The 17,001-nt window shown below is 44.7% G+C and overlaps 1 protein-coding gene across 1 annotated transcript in view; it reads right to left on the bottom strand.

Annotated features, from left to right (window-relative positions):
• Positions 1-15,623, bottom strand: part of RRAS2 (RAS related 2) — a 41,579-nt gene extending 25,956 nt beyond the window's left edge. Inside the window, exon 1 of the mRNA XM_033063641.2 lies at positions 15,311-15,623. Coding sequence (XP_032919532.1) covers positions 15,311-15,415 — 105 coding nt within the window. The 5' untranslated portion in view covers positions 15,416-15,623. The remainder of the gene's footprint in view (positions 1-15,310) is intronic.
• Positions 15,624-17,001: the final 1,378 nt, after the last annotated feature.

Here is a 17,001-nt window from a genome sequence, read left to right as displayed (position 1 = left end):
GCAGATTGATACAGCAAACAGGGCTTTAACATCAAAATGCTCTTCCCTACAGTACAGCAGTAAACTCTGAAAACTAAATAAATGCATCTGCAGGACGTGAGACCATCAAGAGCATGCAAACCTCCACTGGATCCAGAAACTTTCTGCACTCTTCCCTTGCTCTTCACCTGACCCTCACACTAAAAACCTCCAGGACACCACCTATGCTGCAGGTACACAAATCCTGACAAGATAGTATGTCTATGGTACGGCCTTTGCTGGAATGCCAAGGTTTAGCAGACCAACCATCAACAGAAAGGAAAGACCTTTGGCTGAGGGACATTGTTCTGTCACATGCTTTGCTTTAGGGAAATGCTCCACCCCAACTCGAAGAGGACAGAAGCACCATCAAACTACCTACATCTCAGCTCAATTCAGGTAAACAAATTACTTTTCTTATCCTTTTGCAAAACTAACTTTGTGTGCTTATTTAAACAGATTTGAGCCCAGTTTTCTGTTGTCATTCCCTAAGAGCTAAGTCTTTGGAGTCACCAAAGGTGGGTAGGTCCACAAAAACCTTCAAAAACAACTCTTCAAACAAATTTCATTTGAATAAATTTTTCTCTCTCTCTTCTGCTACTCCTGTTCTGAATAAAACAACCCAATATTTTAGCAGGTTTTCAAGTTTTAAGGGAATATAAGGAAGGCACACTACTAAAAATGCAAAGAATTTCTTTTTCTCCTACAGCGTACTCACACTGACCAGTTTATCATCACCTCCTCATGGGGACTTGCAGGCTTTGGGATTTTTAGATTGCTGAAGGTGTGAACTTAAAAAATAAGTGTTCAAATTCAGATACTTCAGTTCAGTAATAGCATACAGTCAAGATCTGCTCTGGGGGTTTCCAGCAAGGTGCTTTCCCTTCTGCCCCATGTGCACTCATTCTTACAAAGAATTTACATAAATTCTCAAATAAACTTGTTTTCTAAACTCACAAACCAGCCCGCACAGGGCAGCCAGACCACATGTTTTTTACTTCATTTGCATTAGAAGATACAGGCTGACTTCTCTATACATTATTCTTTTACAGACATTAGTTGAGGAGAAAAGCATTATTATCTGGGAAACAGAGGTGCACATCAGATGAATATAGGTCATGAAAAGCATTGGTAAACATATTGTCTAAACCACATACAAGGATGATCAAAGGGAAAAAGGACAAGAGCTGATGCAAAACAATTTGATCATGCTAGTTGTATTCTCCCACTTCAGACAAGCAGGTTCCACTAGCAGCTGCTACCTCTCCCTGTGATTTTATCATTACTAACTTGTAACAAATCTTTAGTGAAGTAAGCCACCTTTTTCAGGACAGACACTGAACAGCCACTGCCACAAAGTGACTCTAATTTGTTTATTACTAAAATATTTTGCCTTTGAAAACCACATTAGACTAATATTCTTTAAGCATTGAGCAAACTCAGAAAAGATCGTACTTTCATGAATTCCACAAACAGCATAGAAAGTATTAGATTTCTCCACAGTCTAGAACTAACTTACAAGGAAGATCTTTTTTGTTTATCATCCTAACATGCCAAATGATACTTACATGCCATAATCAGCCACACTATGTTTAGTTTACAATCTTTCAACTTGACAAGTCCTATAAGACTTTCCAGGAGGGGAGCCAGTGCTCCTGAAATGTAACTCTCTGCTGCTCTTACTTGCTTTTGATTCCTCTCCAAAGCAATCCCTCCATTTCTCACTTCATCTCTGGAGGCCAGAATCCTGCAGAGGCTGATTCTAGAGTGCAGAAGGGCCAGCACAAGCACGCCTTGCTACCCCATGCAAAGAGCAAGAAGAAAGAAGGTAGCCCAAGAGCTTCTGCAGCACGAAATGCAGCAATTATAAAATCCACAAACAAAAACATTAGAAACAAACAAAAATCAAGTCGTTCTCTCTGCAAGCAAGTTCACACTGACAGGAAGTGAGTAGCTAACAAGTAAATAACCCAAGCCTAGTTCAGAACATGTACAGAAGTAAGGAACTCAGAGTAAACCAACCAAACTCACTATATGTCAGAATCCTTCCATACTAACTCCAACCTCTGCTAACCTGCTACTAAGGGCTGAAAAAATGGTTTTACCATACATCCAGTAGGGAAGACAGCTTAACACATCCTGCCCTGAAAGCCAGAACATACTCCATCACTTAAAGCCACTTGTTTTCATTAGGAAATTGATCCACAGAGCAACATCTAAATTCAAATTGCAATGTGCAACATTCTCCCTTGGTCTGACAAGTACACATAATGAAGTATTGTCACAAATAAGTAGAGATCATCATTATTTGATTGCTTTCTTGAGCAAAGAATTCCTGCAAATGTTTAATTTAAAGGTATGAAGAGGCAGCAGTCCAGCAAATGCCATCTTAAAGTGTGTGAGCAGTATGCAAAAATCTTCCATTTGTTTATGTTCAGAAAGCAGCTTTAGAATGCATGGGGTTTGATCAGAGGGGTTTTTTTTCTTGGCTGTTTTTTTTTTTAAAAAATACCCTACTGCTATTTCCGCTCCCATATTCTACCAAGTAGAGATCTTGTGGTTAAGGCATTCAGTGAAGAGAAAACAGAGTGGAATGCACAGGCAGACAGCCTTCTGCACCAAAAACCACAGGAAAGCACATTAGTTTCTCTCAATTTTTATAGATTAGAAACAGGTTTTTCAACTTCATCACACTTAGAATAATGGACTATTCAGATTTCCAGCAGTCCTAGGTGAAGTCTCTGGATAGCCCCCCAGTGTAACAAGCAGAAACCCTTCAGAGGAATTTATCTTCTTGTTGCTTAACTTGGATGGAGCAGACGTCCCTCTGATCACAGCATTAGCACCACACAGCTCTGCCAGCCTTTAACAGGCTGCAAAGCTGATGTTATTTACAAAGACAGGGTGGATGCTACCAATTAAAGGCAAGTAGTTTCTCTTTTGAGCTTTCTTCCAGCATTAGAAAGTATTTTAATTTAAGTCATAACTCTTAGAAGACTCATTTCCTGTGCATGTGTTAAACTCAACCTTTCACAATGACCAAAACTCAAAGCTGCCTGGAGGGACTGTATGTGTTACAAACATGTGGAACAGAATCAAAGCCCACAAATGCATTGCTGCTTTTCATATACATATATATTTTTTTTAACCAGGAAAGTAGAATTATAACAAAGTCCTCTTCAAGTAAGTTTTGGCACTGAGAAGTTACATGCTTCAGGTTTAGGAAATGACCATCAGATCCTGAAGACATAAAAACAAATCTGGGGCTATCTTGCAGGGAATCACAGTGACAGCCCACTGCTGGGAGAGCAGGCAGCCACTCCTCTGCAGCAGATCACCCTTCAAAGCACAGCCTGGAACCTGACAAAAGTTTGGAGACGTTTAGTCAGCAAGAACAGAACATGGGGTTTTGTCCAGCAGAATCAAGTAGCATGAGAACCTTTCCCTATATCTATCATGTATTTTCTGGACTGGAAACCATCCAAGGAAGAAGACACAAAAAGATAATAAATAACTAGGTAAATAGTGCTAGGCAGTCATAGTAGCATCTCATAACTCCTAGCACCGGGGAAAAGCTGAGATACTTTTAAATTTCTCACGCTACTCAACTGGCATGGGATTAACTCACATACAAAACAGCTAGCTCAAGTACATGTGCTGCAGGGAATTTTTTTAAGTTTTAACATAAGCTGTTCAGCTGTTTGAAAACCCAGCCTCAATTATCTAGTCTGAAGCAAGTGGCTGCTGTTTAAATTATTCATCTTCTGAAATCACCCTGAACAAATTCTTCCAGATCACCACCTTCTCTCATGCAGGCAGGCATCCAGTATTTTTTTCAGGAGATCAGCTCAAGAGATATAAAGCTTTTGTTTATTTTTTTCTTCTGAGTATTTGCAAATTGAAGAAATGCACAAAAGATAGATTTTCAAGGTGCAATTTTAACTCCAAAAACAAACAAACAAAAAAAAAAAATCAAAAACTCAAACCTTGAGCAAAACATCCCCAATTCAATTGGATTTTAAAACCCCAAGTCACAATTTCAACCAACAGACATCCAGATCAGCACAGACCAGATTATTTTCAAAATCTGCTCTAAGCGAACAATTTCATTATCAGCTTCCTTTTTAGGGAGAAGACCTCTGGCGTGTCAGTTGAAATATTCAAGCCCTCCCACAAAACAAGTCAAAGCAGCTAAGGAGGAGGGGAAGCCACTATTAAAAATGTGTGGAATGTAACCTACTCAGATAATGGGACAAGGAAGTTGACTACTTGAGATCTGAGGCTCTTTTCCCATACAGTCCCACCAACAGAGGCACTGGGCAATTTCAAATTTGCAAATGCTAGCGAGTTTTAGCAACTTTTGTAGGATATGACTAAAAATAGTTTAACAGACAAAAATAAATTTGTCAAATCCTTCAGCTATCTGATAGACAATATATCCATTCTAATGGGTGCAAAAACTTCTAGACAGCTAAAGGAAAACATGTCTTCAGCAACTTCAAAAGCTGAGCTTTCAAGTGTCTTTCTTAAATTCAAAGAAGTTGAGATGTCTGCAGCAATATATTTGGGTGTACTGCTCCAGTGAGATAGAAACAAAGCAGAAACTCTGCATGAGACAAAACATTTTCTATAGCTAGTAGATTTAGGTCACAGATACAGGAATTCAGAAGTGCTTCAGGTTTTAAACATCCTTGATGAAAGCAAAGCATTCTGTTCAAAATGTCTCCTTGCACTAAGTAATGTTTTCAGGACAGATCAAAGAGCAAACCCACTGCCCGGCAGTCTCGGTGCTCTCAGAGGTGTGCAGCCAGAAGACCACAACACCTGAAAAACTTCACACTGACATTACAAGCTGAACCTGAAAGAAATCAAACCTCTTGCTCCATTAGTTGCTCTGACGAAGTCTGACCCCAGACTTCAGCTGAACACCCTCCTTTCTGAGGGCAGGGCTTGCTCATCAGGATTACACACAGGGGGCATTTCACAACTCTCCTTGTGCCCTCTGCAAGAGGAATAACCCCCCTAAGTCTCAGCCTGCACCCCGGACCGGGTTAACTTCCCCCCATTGCACAAGGCAGCAGCCAGTTGTACACACGCATCTGTGGTTAGCCTGCTGCAGGAGCAGCTGCCTGTCCCACCCACCCTGCCTGCTCCAGGGTCTCACCATGGCTCTGCTGGTCCCCACGAGACACACAGAGCTCCTCCAATTCCACCTGGACCTTTGTGAGCCTTCCCACAGCATCACCCTGAGGCAGACATGGTATGACAGAGCAAGTTACAAACCACCTAATTGCCAGAAGCAGAAGCATCTTAAATTACATTATGGCAGAAGGCCTGGTTTTTATGTAAAACTGAATGCTAAAATCATGCTCAAGAAGTTACAGTGAGCAGCCTGATTCTCTTCTGATAATTTCTTGATGATTAGAGAGGATTAAACCTCCAATATTCCAGCTTAAACATGCAGTTATTGCAGCAATCAAACCAGACAAGAGCTTTAAGGTTTAGCACTCCTTCAGTTGATAGTTGTACGACATAAAACAATATCCCAACAGCTAGAGAAGTAGTTAAACTGACTCAAAAGAGCTGGAAGCACGATACCCCAAACCAAAGCTAAGTAGACAACAGCACTGTGGTTTGGTGACAGCCTGCTAAGAGCCAGCAATAAAAGCAGCAAGGCAGGACATTCAAAGTGGTTGGTCCACTGGATGCCACAGACAAAACAATTTAATTCTAGACAAAAAAAAACCCACCACAAACATCCCTACAGAGACATAAATAGGATTATCTCCACAGTTTAAAAGTTATCTTTAAACACTCTTAGGTGTAAGACAAGGCACAGTTGGTTAACTTGGCTGATGCACTAAGAAGGATCTTGGCATCACAGGTTCACTTTCAAATGGGAGGGTCTGGAAAATGTTTATCATGACATACATCCATTAGAAAAAAGCTTCAGAATCTGCTACAGCACTACAGGAGTGCTGCTGAGCACAGGAGGATATCACCTCCATCCATGATATTTTGAGAATTCCCATCAGGATGCAAGCCTGCTTCACAAGGAGGGGGAACATCAGTTTAAGGAAAATCAAAGTATGGGAAATCAAAGTGATACAGCACATGTATAGGCACATCTTGGAAATCTCCCAGGATGTGGTCAAGATTCAGGTAACATAGTTTAGGGTGTGAGAGGAGGCAGGAGAATAGGAAGCAAAGGCAAAGATGTGTTTCTGGAGGACTTCAAAGACAAGTTGCTAAGAAAAAAAATTGTAAGCAGTAACTGAAATTGCAAGGCAAAGTTAAAATACACTCATTATTGCATTGTCAGTAATACTGGGTCGTGCAAAGGCAGAATCTATTTAAATATATCACCATTACTTTATTGGGTTTTGCTAATGAAGGCTTGTTAGTGTGAGCTAGTAGAAGAAAACACTGTATGCTTTTTTAGTAGAGCTGGCAGCACATATAAAAGTATATTATAGACAGGCACCTTTTTACATGATCACAAAGCACCTTCTTAAAAGGAGGGAGAAACACACAAATATTATGAACACACAGTTAAGTAACTCCCTACATTAAGCAGTGCATATTACTGTAATCCCACTTATTTTCCCTGCACAGAACCAGTCTAATAACAGAAGAAATTTAGTAGATCAGTTTTCTACCCAAAGATGCCAGATTTTTCACACAGATTTATCACTGGCATCCTACCATTTCATGGTCTACTTACCACATATGAAGCAAAACACTCAGATTTGCTTGCAGGTTTATAGATTTATGTCTGCTTAAATGAGGAATACTGAAGATGCTCTGCAGTATGAGCTGGGTTGTTTTGTCAGGAAAACTCAAAATGGTAATGAGAGTGATTTGAAAATTTCTTTTCCTAGCAAATATAACTGGTGACTCAACATATTATATCACTACAGTTATAGACTACTCAGAACAGGACTGGAAAAATAATTTGCTGGTAAAGTTGTGTGGAAGCTCAAGTTTATTCTCTGGCTTAGAAGATTTGAAGAAAGTGACACATTTGATAGTTATTAATGTGTGTACCCACAGCTCATCTGCTGAGAAATAGGTCCCCTGAATAAAGATCTTTGTGGAGTACTTTGCTTGTGAGCGTTACACTTATTTTTTTCTTCAACTGCACCATTTTTATGTGTCAGTGCTAACATCTAGTTAATTATTAAAGCTTGCTGGTCCCAGCAGCCAGCACTTTATGCTATCTTTAATAGTGCCCTTCTGCATACATTCCTATCACCTGAACTCATTCCTATCTGGATTCACCAAAAACTACACTTCACTTTCTGCTCACAACTGAGAAGCTGGTGCAGGCCTGGTTAAATGAGCTCCACTGCCAGATGAAGTTGTTTGCAGAGCTGCACAGTGAACCAGACAGGGTAACTGATCCTGGCTAAAAACATTCCCTGGTTATTTTTAACTCCGATGGTTTGCGGAGTTTCGGTGCACTGGAGGGAGTAAATAGCTGTAATGGCAAACTGCTGTGGCAGCAAGGGGACCTTCTGAACATTTTTCCTTACTTGTAGTACTAGCTTATCAAATTAAGCCTTCAGTTACAGCAAAGCCCTGTTCCTTCAGGCTTGAAGAACAAAAACATTTCCCAAGCCTTGTGCCTCCCCACTGTCAGTCCCTTCTAAAAAGCAAATAATCACCTTGCCCTCGCTTTCAAGGCCCTCCAGTTCCCCATCTGCACCAGCACAGCTCTCATGGTCACACATGCAGCCCTCACTTGCCAACTGCACTTCTGGGGAGCTCCACACAAGCCTCTTCCAGAGGCACCTTCTCCTCTTTAGTCCTTGGTGAGATTTAGCATGAGTACATTTGTATGTTACAAAGATTCACCATGAACTCCATCACCCAACAGATCTCACCCTGTAAGCAGAGTTCATGGCATTCCCCCATGCATCTAGAGAAGTGCACACAGTCCTCCTCAGCAGCCCTCACTCAGTCAGGCTCTACCCAAGTCCAGGTTCTCCAGCCTTTCCCATTCCAGCAGCAGATTAGAATCCCTCACCTTGCTGCAACAACAGCCCTTGCACACAGTGCTTGATTAGTCTCAGAATCAAGCACTTCAAATGTGAATACCTGACCTTATTCAGCTTAATCAAGAACAGTCCAGGCACAGCAGTCCAGCCAGCTCTTTTAAAAACAACCTAGGAAAAGCAAGCCATCTACAAAAATGTAATTTAAATCTCAAAGTTCCATCCAGAAGCACCACTCCATACCATGAACTTCACACACTGGGATCTGACCAGCTTAAGTATATACATGGTGAAAAAAGAAAAGGTAAAGCAAACATATTAAGCATACATCCCTTGTCTGCTATCTACTTTTAAGTAACTAACTAACTTTTAAAGAGAGGAAAGAAATATTTTCTTTTGTGTTACCAGTTCCCATTAATTGCCCTACAGGCTATCCCAAACCCAAGCTGCAATCACACTTGAGCCATAAGGCAGAGCATACAAAATAGCAAAGAGAAGATAAAGAGACAAGAAAAAAAGGTGTTCAGTCACAGAGTACATCTTCATAAAGAATGATACAGCTTCAGATGAAGAGAAAGGGCCTCACTCACTGCCCAGACAGAAATAATTCACTTGGGATCTAACTAGAAATCTGCAGTACCAGGCTACCACTGCTCTCAGAATTTTAAAACAGAACTCCAGCAACTTTGCAAGGCAAACCATTTGCAGGCCAACATCACCTAAGTGCATTATTTGCAATGAAACTTTTCAATCTGCTTCCCTCCTACTCCTCACAGTAAGAGTTTCTCTTGGTTGTTCAAAGTTACATCCAGAAATCTTTGGACGTTTCCTATGCAGAGAAAGAAAATAAAAATTACCAATTATGGGCATGATTTCTGTTTTAATGTTGGTTTTACATACTTCTTGAACTAGAACAAGAAGTGGTGCATTTCTCTAGTTCCATTTTCCTTTAACAGCGCCTTATGACCATAGCTGAAGACAAGACTACCAAACCAGTGCAGTTAAGCCACCTGAATTATAGGAACAAAGGGAGAAGTTCTCTGCTTGTGTCACACCAGTCTAGACCTGCAGACTGACTAATTTGGGAAGGTCTGCAGCAAGCCTAGCTTCCTACCAGCCAGCCAGAAGTCTGCTACATTCCACTTCACCAAGCTGGTATTTACCTTCGGCTCCTTCAAGGAGTTCAGTCACAACCTTTTCAGTGCTGGGAATGCTCTCGGTAAGTGCCAACAGGTTGCACAAGGTACGAGCCATTTAGGCCCTTCCAAACTCTTGGAATATAAGGGCCCTACTTATAAGAGCCACCCTCCACCACCACTGCTGAGCACTGGAATTCAGAGCTCCAGCCAAAACCAGAGGCAGGAGCCTCTCCCTCCAGTCCGGGGAGACGGCGCAGGGCTGGAAGCCAGCGGCTGCCTATTCATCCCCAGGAGTGCAAAGGGCATGCCAGGCACTAATAGGGGAAACTGTGCCAGCACTCCTTGTGCAAGTGGCAGTAGAAGACGACCTGATAACCAAAAGGTACGTCAATATTTACTTGCTATATAAGCAACTGCTGCTAGGAGCTAACACGCAGAAAGGTGCTTTTGGACTGCCACGTGGGTTAAGTTATCCAAAAGGAATTCCACTTTGGGGGAAAAAAAAATAAAATCTGTAAATGGCTCAAAACCAGAATGGGGACTATCTCAAAAGTTAAGCACTGCTCCAAATTGATGCCAGCTTTTGAACTCAGCTCAGCTCTACTCTGTGCGTGCACTAGTAAGAGGCGTGACTGCTGGCTAACAGGATTCATTATGCTGGCTATACTGCAACACTCACATGCAGCCTAGGGTTTCCTGCTTGCCTGCAAGGCAAGCCTGAAGTCACCTACTGCATTCCCAGGTTGTAGATCTGTATCCAGAAGGAGCCCAGCCTTTAGCTTGGTAGCAGTGTTGCAGGAAGCAAGGAGCCTGGGTGGTTCAAATTTCACAAGAGGGGCGACAAGTAGCCCTTATTATTCCAGGTGACTGCATCACAAGTCCTTTGTTTTGATTAGGATTTTTATTTCCCACCTTTAACCTCACCAGATGTCAACAATCAGTTGCTCCTGAACTGTATTTTGTCACCTTGAGTTACCATAAGGAGGCCCCAGGCTTTATCTCAGTGTGAGCATACCAGTCCCAGCGTAGCCCTGCGTGAATCTGCAGCCTGGAATCCGTGGCATTTTATTCCTTTAACTTGCTTGTGTGCTTACTCCAAGAGCATTTTTTGACGGTCAGCGAGGGTTAGTCAGAATACCCAGAAACTGTGGAGGGATTTGCACATCCCAAGTCCAGCACAGGGAAGGAAGTAGGGCACCAAGACATCAGGGTCTGTCAAACACCCAGCACGCCAGCTCAAACACCAGCTGCACGCTCAGTTGTTGCTTTTCAATCTACTTTACTACTCTATTTTGGAGCTTGGAATTCATATATAGAGCATAAAATTCAGAACAAGCCGTTTTGTTGCCCAACAGCTATTTCAGAGATAAAAGACACTTTGAGATAACCCACCTTTGGGTTTATTGCTAGTTAATGTGAACAGTCTTGTTCATAGCAGCTTGAAAAAGGAAAGGAAAAAGAGAGGGAAAAGCCTGAACAACTGCTCACCCATCCATCTGCAAGCCATACTCCTGCTTTCAGACAAAGTGTCTGATATTAAAATTCAAGAGTCAAAAATCTATATCAAGTCATTTTGCTCACTAGCATGTGGAACGGTAAACTCAGCTCCAATCAGAACTTGTTACAGACACCTGAAGAGCAGTAGGAAAAGTATTTTCTTTCACAAACTTGGCAGTAAGATTTGAGCCGGTAAATACAGCATGAAATCAGTAAATAAACAAAAAAAGCCCCAAACAGTGAAGCCCTACACAGATTTTGTACTGTGTTAAGTGTTTCAGCAGTTTCAAACACATTCATGCATTACCACAGGTAACATTAAGCTGACTGACAAACTAAGCCCAACTCAGCCACAATGAATTACATCCATTCAATACCATCTCAAGGATCTAGTGACATTTATTAACTGATACATCCATACAAATCACCAAAGCCTACTCAGTATGCAAAACTATACATGTCATTTTCACAAAACAAAAGCCAGCTTGACAAAGAGGAAAAACACCAGGACAAATAAATTTATCAATTCTGATCAAAAATAGACAGTATTTTGCACAGCAGACTTGAAAGAATAATATATTAGAGGCTTTCATGTTGCGTACTTCTAAAACTAGCTATATATTGTTCAGTTTCACAAAAAAGCATGAAGTAAATGACAACTGCAGGATAAAAAAAAAAAAAAAAATCAGTGATTAGGTAGTTGCTAGGCTGTATTCCCTTTGAGCAAGGAAACCTGAATATTACAAAGGGCTGAGTTACAAGGGAATGTGGGGTATTTTGTGACAGACCTCTGCATGACAGCTGGAGAAAAGCTATTGTGGCAACAGCTGTGTGCTCTGCACAGCTCATACTCCCAAATACCTCAGCCTGCTAAGAGGCCAGTTAACTGGCTGCAATGCATTCTAAAAGTTTTCTGCCTCTTGGGATGTGAGCATGATGGATTATTTGTGTATGTTTCCAATAACAGAAGGAATGCTTGGTTCTACCACTTAGACTTTTACAAAATGCTGCGGTGTAATGCTGAACTATCATTCACTGCTGCTTTCCTGGAGTTTATAGTTGCAACATCCCATTAACTCTCCTCCACAATTAAAACATCTTCACTTCCTGTCTTACCAGTGCACAGGCTCGACAGCAGTATGTTCATCTATCATATCCTGATTTAAAGGAAATTTAAAGGAAATGATCTGATATTTCCAGGATGAAATCCTGGCCCACCAACAGCAATATTGAACTGTGTTCACCTCCCTTGAGGAAGAATTTTGAGGAACGCACTCCTCATCCAACCACTGAAAGCTTTGATCTGCTCATTTGTACTCTAAAGTTACTCCAAGGAGTCAGATGCATGTCTGAGGGGCGAACCCAAGATCCCAGGCAGTTACACACAAGTGACCAGTTCCACCTCACTCACTCCTGCACTGCACAAATCAGCACAGCGAGCCAGAACAGGACACCAAAGAGCTTCATTGTATGAGATGGGTTTGCTCACTCAGCCTCCCTACAAACATGCTGTTCCTGGACAGACTGGGGCACAACGATCAGCAGGAACTGATAATCTCTCTCACACACAGGACAGCAAGTACAGGAGCACTTTGCACTGCCATAACCTCAGCCACTGCTATTCCTGCAGGAATGAATGCTCTCTGCTTTCCCACCATCACCTCAACAAGGCAGGCAAGGATGAGCTGTGCAGAGTTCTCAGAAAGCTGGCAAAAGAAAGAAGATTAACTGGTTCTTCCTACATCCTCACTTTCTCATGTTTCCTTTCGTTTTATCTGAAATCAAGGAACAGTTCTCCCATTTTCAAATATGAACCCCCTGTTGTCTTTCAAAGATACAATGTAAATTGTGGCACATGCTTCCTCACGATATCCTATCACCACAAAAGTCTTATTTACTGGGAAACAATCAGCACTGAAGTAAAAGCAACAGCTGTACTTGAGTACTGATTTACTGAAAATTAAAAAGGAAAGCAAAACCAAGTGTAGAAATACTTGATAGTATCAGCAACAAAAAAAGCTCTCCTTTTTAAGCTTCAGAACTCAGTTGGTGACAGCCTTATTTTAAACACAAGCAATAAAGAAGCAAAAAAGAATTTAAATCCTCCAGTGACATCAGGATCTGTCATGTAGCAAAAGCTAGTACTGATCCATGTTTTAGTGAAGGCCACTACACGTTTGTCACTTAATCCTAAGAAATTCCAAAAATGAAGCACGTGACTTGCTTGTAATCAATTTTAAAACAACTTGGAGCAGTTTCTGTGCAGCCTTAGAAGACAAACAACGTATTTGGCAATACACTTGCTGTACAGAAACTACCCAGGTGCCTGCATGGCAAAGCACACACTTGATAACATCACAGCTTTCAGAGCTCAGGAAGACGCTGTGGGATATAAATAGCACACCAAGGCTCATCTTATTGTCCAAAACCACACAGCAAGCACGGAAACAACACAAAACTCTTCTCTAAGGTACCTGAGGTACTGGCCATGTCTTCATTTACCACCTATTTTTTTGGGGTTTGTTTTGATTTGTTTGGGGTTTTTTCAAGGCTGAATTTTCTGCTAAACTTCACTTTTCAGTGGCAAGATTTTATCTCAGATAAAGTTGCCAAGAGGGCAAGAAGACGGAGATAACTTAATGCAAACTGACAATAAGTTGTTTTGAAGAATTCACCCTCCACGTGTCAGCTTAACACCACAGTGCTGTTCCCTCAACATCCTTTCAAAGTCAACTCTTTATTTTTCTGCTGTTAATTTGAAAAGATCCTCATACATGACAGAACAGGCAGGTTCCTCTTTTGCAGATATTTGCTAAAAGACAAGTGTCAGTCACAGCACTTGACCCAAAATTTGTATTTAATATAAGCTCAAACTTCTAAGTTAAGAATTAACTTCTACAAGTACACAAATATTGAAGCTGTCCAGTACTCAGCAGAACCTTACTGCTCTTAAAAAAAGAGCTATACAAAGGCATCAAGTGTGAACTTCCATTTTTTTCCTCCTTACATCTTTAGAAGAAATTACAGCATTATTGTTGCAAAGGTAAACTTATCCCAAAGCCCTCAGTGCAGCCACAGAATCCAGAAATCCCTTCAGCAACATTTCCCAAGGCAGCAGCCTCTCGGAGCTGATGCCATATCCAGCTGCACACATTACTGCCACAGCAAGACACAGGCAGCTCCACCTCGAGCAGCAGTGCTGTGTTTGAGTGAATGGCACCCTAAACCAGCTGCAGAAAACTCCGGGTTTAATTATCTCCATACGCAAGCAGTGAGGAATTCAGTCCACACTCTGAGAAGGCTGCAGTTATTCCAGCCCCATCACCTTCAAACAGACCAACTAGCTGGTATTTTACCAAAAACTGACCAGCCAGTTACACATCTGACAAAAGACACCTGTACAACACATCTCAAAAAACACCATACAGATTAAACTAGTTCCAATGAAATAATTCTCCCAAAGTGACCTCGCTTTTAATGCTATGGACAACACTGGATCTTACAAGCATTCGGGTATCCAGTACTTAGCCAAAAAATTCAAAGTACTGATTTCTATTGCAGTTACTCAGTCTATGCTACAGAGCCTAAATTCTTAACAGATCTAATAAGCACATGGATGCATGTGTGAGCGAAAAAACCCACTGAAATAAAGAAATAGTCTGTTTGCTATCATATCACCTGTTTGTTCTAAAAAAACCTTCGCTGAGAACATCGTTGCCCCAAGCATTAAAAGACAAGTCTGCCCCGCGATCAAGCAGCCCACCTTAGGGGTAGGCAGAGCATTACCGCCTCTCCTCCGCGGAATAAAAGAAAACAAACAAGAAGCCATGCTCTCCAGATTTGCTGCTCTGCCGTCAGCAACAGCAGCGAGCAGAACGCAAGTAGTTGTCTCCTCCTACCACCATAAACAGAGGTAGAAATGCTAACAGCAACAGGGCAAGCGATGAAAACAAGTAAAGGAGGTACGGCCGGATTCGTGGCGAAACAGTAAAAAGGGATCTTCCTCGTAACACTGACACGGAGCCTTTGTACCGTGTTTTTCAGTGAAAATGAAGAGACGAAAAAGTTCAATTGTCTGCAAGTTGCAGGATGGAGAGCAGGCGCTCGGAGGGGCGGTGGGCGCTGGCTGGTCCCCGCTCGCACACACCCCTCCTCTCGGGGCGAGCTGCGGGAGCTTCCTGGCCCCTCGCCGGGCCAGCGCAAGATGCTCAGCCCGGGGCAGCTATTTCGGAGCCGGACGCCGAGTGTCAGCGCTCCCCGGCCGCGCCTGCCGCTTCCCGGGCGGAGCGCGGGGCCGGACCCCGCCCGCGGCACCGAAGCTGCCGGTGCCGAGCGCGGCGGCGGCCCCGGAGCCCAGCGCGCCCGGCCGGCGAACCCCACCCCGGCGGCGGCGCCCGGCGGGCCGGGGGCGGCGGCCGCCGCTTCCCGCCCTCCAGAACCTTCCCGGGGGCTCGCACCAGCCCGACCGCCGCCGCCCCGGGCCCCTCAAGGTCACGCCGCCGCCTCCCCGCCCCGGGCTGCCCGCTGCCCGCTCGGCAGCATCCCGGGGCGCCGCCGGAGCTGCCGCCCGCCGCGCCGGCTCCGGCCCCGGCCCCCCCGCGCCGGGCAGCGCCCAGGCCCCGCCGGGCGGAGCGCTCCCCCTGCGCCGCGGCCCCTCACCTGGATGAACTGGATGGTGAGCGCCGACTTGCCCACGCCGCCGCCGCCCACCACCACCAGCCGGTACTTCTCCTGCCCCGGGCCGTCCCTGCAGCCCGCGGCCATGGGGGAGCCGAGCGGGGCGATCGCGGCAGCGCCGCCGCGGGCTCCGACGCCTGCCTCTGTCGCCGGCGCTCTCCTCCCGCTCCTCCTGGTGCCGCCGGAGCTGAGCAGCCGCAGGCCCCGCCGCGCCGAGCGCCGGCAGCAGGAGCAGCGCCCGCCCCGCCGTGCGGTGCGGTGCGGCAGCGCCGAGCGGAGCGGAGCGCGCAGCACCGCCCGCCCCCGCAGCCAGGGCGCCGCGCCACTAATGGCCGCCGGGGCGGGGCCAGCCATGCTAATGAGGGGCGGGGCTCCGCTCATCTGCATGCTAATTAGGGTGGGCCATGCGCGGGGCGCGCCCCTCGCCATGCTAATGAGCTCGTGCATATGCATGAGGTGCCCGCCCCGCCGCCGTGCTGGTGGCGCGCGGGAGGTGGCGGCCCCCGGTGTCCCCTGTGCCCCCCCGGCAGACAGCCCGCCGCGGAGCTAATTAGCCACGTCCTCGTGGGCTTTGCTGGGGCGCCCGTCTGAGCGCCTCATCAACATTAATGAGGCTCAGCGTGCCCACGGGATGGGGAGGGAGGTGTTGGTCACCATGCGTGCAGATGCAGAGCCAAGGCTCACAGGGGTTTAAAGCCAAAGCGTCGCTAATGTCACTCCTCACCAAAAGGGAAAATGGGAAAAAGTCGTAGTGACTAAAGCCCCTCTTCATCAGGTTTTCTTGTGTCCGTGCACGTGAATGGGTTTCTCACTCATTTAAGCCTTTGAGACCAAGTCCACCTTCTCCTCCGAGTGTCACAGTCCCAAATTCACCCCCCTCTGTACGTGGTCAGGGTGCTCTGGTTTCAGCGTGTGAATTCACCCTTCGCATCTCCATCACCTCGACTGGTGACACGCTGCTGTGATCTTCCAGTGGCGTCCTGCCCCTTTGGGTAATGCCTTACTGCCCAGGATGTTCCTGCACACCCAGCACTCGGCAGATGCTCACAGTACATCAAAGCAGAAGTTCTGCTGTTAGACCTACTTTCAGGGAATTGCTTCTTCACTTCCTCTCCCCTTTTTGTGAAGACATGAAGCAATAACCCCATGTATGTCTTACACCCTTACACACCCGTACACACGTGCATGCTTTTGCCAACACAGAATGACAGAGAGCTGTTACCATGTTCCTGAGCTGCATAATCACATCAGCAAGGTGGACACGCTCCTCCTCCCTACAAACAAAACCATGTGTGGAATCTTCACTGAAGGGAAGACCCGGTGCTGCTTCCCTGTACAACACTGGAGCTGCGTTGGGAGGCAGGGACAGCAATCTGTGTCACCTCCTGGTTATCCAAAGAACCCAGACTTTCAACATTCAACACGTATTTCAGCTCTGCACCAAACGAGGGGAGGGTTCCACAGGCAGGAGCCTCCTTCCCTGCACAGACCCAGGACAGCACTGACTGCCTGGTGCAGCAGCTAACAGAGAAATTACAGTTTGTGGAGCTAATTAAGAACTAACATGATGTCATATATACACATGGGAGCAAATCCGTGGTGTAGCTTAATCTTAATTCCACTATTACCCAATTTGTTATGCTGAGTTTTGCAATTCTTTAACTGAATTTCTC

Source organism: Catharus ustulatus, chromosome 6 (assembly GCF_009819885.2).
Source record: "Catharus ustulatus isolate bCatUst1 chromosome 6, bCatUst1.pri.v2, whole genome shotgun sequence".
NCBI classification, from domain to species: Eukaryota; Metazoa; Chordata; class Aves; order Passeriformes; family Turdidae; genus Catharus; species Catharus ustulatus.
Note: the sequence above shows the minus strand (reverse complement) of the source record. Positions and strands in the feature narration are given on the sequence as shown.